General features: G+C 47.9%; 1 protein-coding gene across 1 annotated transcript; it reads left to right on the top strand.

The window, feature by feature from the left end:
* The first annotated feature begins 215 nt into the window (after nucleotides 1-215).
* Nucleotides 216-2,400, top strand: LOC128692232 (adhesive plaque matrix protein). The gene is made up of 3 exons (XM_053781308.2): nucleotides 216-293; nucleotides 1,240-1,380; nucleotides 1,832-2,400. The coding sequence occupies exons 2-3, from the start codon at nucleotides 1,240-1,242 to the stop codon at nucleotides 2,285-2,287; spliced, it is 597 nt and encodes a 198-aa protein (XP_053637283.1). The 5' UTR covers nucleotides 216-293; the 3' UTR covers nucleotides 2,288-2,400.
* The last annotated feature ends 2,935 nt before the right edge of the window (nucleotides 2,401-5,335 follow it).

The following is a 5,335-nucleotide window of genomic DNA, read 5'->3' as shown; positions in this document are numbered from 1 at the left end:
ACCACCACCACCAACAACAACAACACTACAGCCAACAACACCACCACCACCAACAACAACACTACAGCCAACAACACCACCACCAACAACAACAGTAACACCAATAAAAACAGCAGGAAATCAGCAGCAGCACCAACAACACCATCACCACGCCATGAATCATGGCAACACCAGGGGTAATCAAGAATCAGAAAGGATCACCCTATAAATAAGCACTTCCTTGCCACCTTCGTCAGTCCTAAGCTCACCCTCACCACAACAACAGCCCCTCTTCCTCCAGGCAACCGGTTAAGGTTGGTCAATTGGATTTAAATCTAACAGACAACACGAGGTGCCAATACGACTGCAAGTAACCTGTTCACTACCAGTCAAGAATACCTTCTTAACCACTACAATAGGGATTAGATTATACTCTCAGCGTTTCTCTACGAATATACACTTCTCAGTGTATATATCCGGCGTGGAAGCTTCGTAGCTCAGCGCCACGGCCACGGTTCGATCCTCCCGTCCGTTTTTCAGTTTAATTATAACCTGTGTAGTTAACAGTGATAAGAGTGAGGCAAAGACAGTCACATACCAACAGACTGGTGACTGCAGCCTGAATGACACAGTCACAGACCAACAGACTGGTGACTGCTGCCTGAATGACACAAAGTCACAGACCAACAGACTGGTGTGACACAGTGAGTGACACAGACTCACGGACTTGGATAACAACGAAGCAATGATTTGCTATTTATCTACCTCAACTCATCCAGAATCCAGATGGTCGAAACATCTAGGAATCTGAGTGGATTAAAAAGACACATGAGCAAACATCAGGACATATTGGAAAAACGTTTCGGTCCTGGGACCTTGGTCACGTCTGATTATGGTCCCAGGGTTCCTAATTTTTACACACGCTTCCTTCTAAACCACTTTGTAGGTATCAATTCCAAGATTTATTTCAGCACATGAAGATCGTAGTGCCATGTTTTGATAAACACATCTCCATGAACCATCTATAGAACATTACCGAGTAACGGGAATTACTGACACATTCTTGTACCCTCCGTAATGTTACGTTCTTGCATCATCTTGATACGTTCTTGTTTCATACTGATACGTTCTGTGTATCATTCGTGAATGTTTGGTCTATTGCAACTCCTTAGGTCATGTGATTCTCACATATATTGCAAATGCATCGAATCTTTTGTTTTCTTTTTAATATTGCAGCTGTGAGTTGACCTTTTGTTGCAGATGCAGCCTTTAGGTGCGTGTGTGATGCTGTTGGTTGTGGTGGCTGTGGTGGTTGTGGTGGCTGACCCAAGATACCCTCAACCAGCCCCCTGTTACCCTAAGATCGAGCACGTTACCCATTACCAGACACAGATCGAGCAGGTCAGTACTGGGACACCTTCAGCAGGTCAGTACAGAGACGCCACCAGCAGGCCAGTACTGGGACACCACCAGCAGGTCAGTACTGGGACATTTTCAACAGGTCAGTACAGGCACACCTTCAGCAGGTCAGTACAGGGACACCTTCAGCAGGTCAGTACAGGGACACCTTCAGCAGGTCAGTGCAGGGACACCTTCATCAGGCCAGTACAGGGACACCACCAGCAAGTCAGTACTGGGACACCACCAGCAGGTCAGTACAGGGACACCACCAGCAAGTCAGTACAGGGACACCTTCAGCAGGTCAGTACAGGGACGCCACCAGCAGGTCAGTACAGGGACACCTTCAGCTGTTGTTTTCATTTTCGATAGGTAAATTAGTTTTGATTTATTCCAGTCACGGTAATGTGATTTGCATTTTCTATTGTTCAATCGTTGCAATTTTTTCTTCCAGGTACCAGTGTACACAACTGTCTACAAGCAGAAGATCATCCCCACCACCCTCTACAAGACCCAGTACAAAACCCAGTACCAGACGGAGTACCAGACCCAGTACGTTCCTAAATATATCACTGATACTGTCTACAAGAACCAAATCCAGTACGAGACCCAGTACCAGACCGCATACAAGACCCAGTACCGCACTCAGTATGTGACCAAGACCCAGTATGTGCCAGAATACATCACAGAGACCCAATACCAGACACAGTACCACACCCAGACTAAGTACCAGACCGTGTACAAGACCGAATACGAGCCCCAGTACATAACGACGACCAAGGTACGGTACCACACCCAATACGACACAAAGCTGATCCCTGAATACCACACCGTCACCTCAACTCAGTACTCCTACAAGACCGTTTGTCCCAAGCCTTCCTATGGCTACGGCTACGGCTATGACTACTAAACATCCGGCACACCTACAAGGCCCTCTTAGAGCTCCAAACCTGCCTACAACCACGGCTACTGAACATCCAACATCCACATTATGATTCTGGGCTACATGAAAAAAATAAAATATATTTCTAAATCTGATTTTCATTTACGAATAAATATTTTTTTCACAACAGCCAGATATATCGAATGTTCAAAATATTTTGAGGATTTGCCTATTTATGGTTGTAGGTGGTGGATTCTCAACTCTTGGCCTTGCTTCTGAGGCCCTTCTTTGTAAACCCTGTTAAACCAGTTCTTAAAGCTGTGTATGGATTCTGTCTCTACCACTTCACTGTTTAGGTCGTCCCACTTCCTGGTCACTCTGAGGCTGAAAAAATATTTCCAAACATCCCAGTGATTCATGTGTGTTCCAGCTGTGCCCTCTTGTACCTGTTTCTCCGCTTTTCTGCTGCCAGTCTCTGTGAATGCTATCAGTTCCATGTAGTATTTTGTACTCCTAGTACTGCTAGCCTCTGTCATCAGCTTTGGTTCCACTTCTCTCTTCATTGCACAAGACCTTTAGCTCCGGGACTAATCTCGTTGCAAACCTTTGCATTTTCTACATTTTTGAAAATTTTATCCAGTATCTCTCATTGTACAGTATATACAGAGTATATACGCAGTATATACACAATATATAAACTGAGAGTTTACTTTAATCCCTATTTCAGGAATCAAAGTATACTTGCCTAGTGGTATACAGGTGATAAGCAGCCTTACTAACACTCGAAAGCGTAGACAGACTTCAAGGTTTAAACTTAACAAGTCAATCAAAAGCAACGTTGTTAAGTTACCCAGAGGACACACCATGGAAGAATGTAAGTATATATAATACAAATAATTTACTGGGTCAACGATTCAGTGTAGGAAGCAAAAATATATACGAGTGTTATAGTGATTTTTTGTTGTTGTTTCTAGGAGCGGTGAAAATCTGGCGAGGGTCGAGTGAAAGAGGGAAATGTAAGAACTGCTGTGATTGTATTGAAGCATGTGACCAGGATTGTGGGAAGGTGTGGAGGGTGATATACCAGGACTGTGGGAAGGTGTGGAGGGTGATATACCAGGACTGTGGGAAGGTGTGGAGGGTGATATACCAGGACTGTGGGAAGGTGTGGAGGGTGATATACCAGGACTGTGGGAAGGTGTGGAGGGTGATATACCAGGACTGTGGGAAGGTGTGGAGGGTGATATACCAGGACTGTGGGAAGGTGTGGAGGGTGATATACCAGGACTGTGGGAAGGTGTGGAGGGTGATATACCAGGACTGTGGGAAGGTGTGGAGGGTGATATACCAGGACTGTGGGAAGGTGTGGAGGGTGATATACCAGGACTGTGGGAAGGTGTGGAGGGTGATATACCAGGACTGTGGGAAGGTGTGGAGGGTGATATACCAGGACTGTGGGAAGGTGTGGAGGGTGATATACCAGGATTGTGGGAAGGTGTGGAGGGTGATATACCAGGATTGTGGGAAGGTGTGGAGGGTGATATACCAGGACTGTGGGAAGGTGTGGAGGGTGATATACCAGGACTGTGGGAAGGTGTGGAGGGTGATATACCAGGATTGTGGGAAGGTGTGGAGGGTGATATACCAGGATTGTGGGAAGGTGTGGAGGGTGAAATACCAGGACTGTGGGAAGGTATGGAGGGTGATATACCAGGACTGTGGGAAGGTGTGGAGGGTGATATACCAGGACTGTGGGAAGGTGTGGAGGGTGATATACCAGGATTGTGGGAAGGTGTGGAGGGTGAAATACCAGGACTGTGGGAAGGTGTGGAGGGTGATATACCAGGACTGTGGGAAGGTGTGGAGGGTGATATACCAGGATTGTGGGAAGGTGTTGAGGGTGATATACCAGGACTGTGGGAAGGTGTGGAGGGTGATATACCAGGACTGTGGGAAGGTGTGGAGGGTGATATACCAGGATTGTGGGAAGGTGTTGAGGGTGATATACCAGGACTGTGGGAAGGTGTGGAGGGTGATATACCAGGACTGTGGGAAGGTGTGGAGGGTGATATACCAGGATTGTGGGAAGGTGTGGAGGGTGAAATACCAGGACTGTGGGAAGGTGTGGAGGGTGATATACCAGGACTGTGGGAAGGTGTGGAGGGTGATATACCAGGATTGTGGGAAGGTGTTGAGGGTGATATACCAGGACTGTGGGAAGGTGTGGAGGGTGATATACCAGGACTGTGGGAAGGTGTGGAGGGTGATATACCAGGATTGTGGGAAGGTGTTGAGGGTGATATACCAGGACTGTGGGAAGGTGTGGAGGGTGATATACCAGGACTGTGGGAAGGTGTGGAGGGTGATATACCAGGATTGTGGGAAGGTGTTGAGGGTGATATACCAGGACTGTGGGAAGGTGTGGAGGGTGATATACCAGGACTGTGGGAAGGTGTGGAGGGTGATATACCAGGACTGTGGGAAGGTGTGGAGGGTGATACACCAGGACTGTGGTAAGGTGTGGAGGGTGATACACCAGGACTGTGGGAAGGTGTGGAGGGTGATATACCAGGACTGTGGGAAGGTGTGGAGGGTGATACACCAGGACTGTGGTAAGGTGTGGAGGGTGATACACCAGGACTGTGGGAAGGTGTGGAGGGTGATATACCAGGACTGTGGGAAGGTGTGGAGGGTGATACACCAGGACTGTGGGAAGGTGTGGAGGGTGATATACCAGGACTGTGGGAAGGTGTGGAGGGTGATATACCAGGACTGTGGGAAGGTGTGGAGCGTGATATACCAGGACTGTGGGAAGGTGTGGAGGGTGATATATCAGGATTGTGGGAAGGTGTGGAGGGTGATACACCAGGACTGTGGGAAGGTGTGGAGGGTGATATACCAGGACTGTGGGAAGGTGTGGAGGGTGATATACCAGGACTGTGGGAAGGTGTGGAGGGTGATATACCAGGACTGTGGGAAGGTGTGGAGGGTGATATACCAGGATTGTGGGAAGGTGTGGAGGGTGATATACCAGGACTGTGGGAAGGTGTTGAGGGTGATATACCAGGACTGTGG

The sequence above is a fragment of the Cherax quadricarinatus genome, chromosome 53 (genome assembly GCF_038502225.1).
Source record: "Cherax quadricarinatus isolate ZL_2023a chromosome 53, ASM3850222v1, whole genome shotgun sequence".
In the NCBI taxonomy this organism is placed as follows: domain Eukaryota; kingdom Metazoa; phylum Arthropoda; class Malacostraca; order Decapoda; family Parastacidae; genus Cherax; species Cherax quadricarinatus.
Note: the sequence above shows the minus strand (reverse complement) of the source record. Positions and strands in the feature narration are given on the sequence as shown.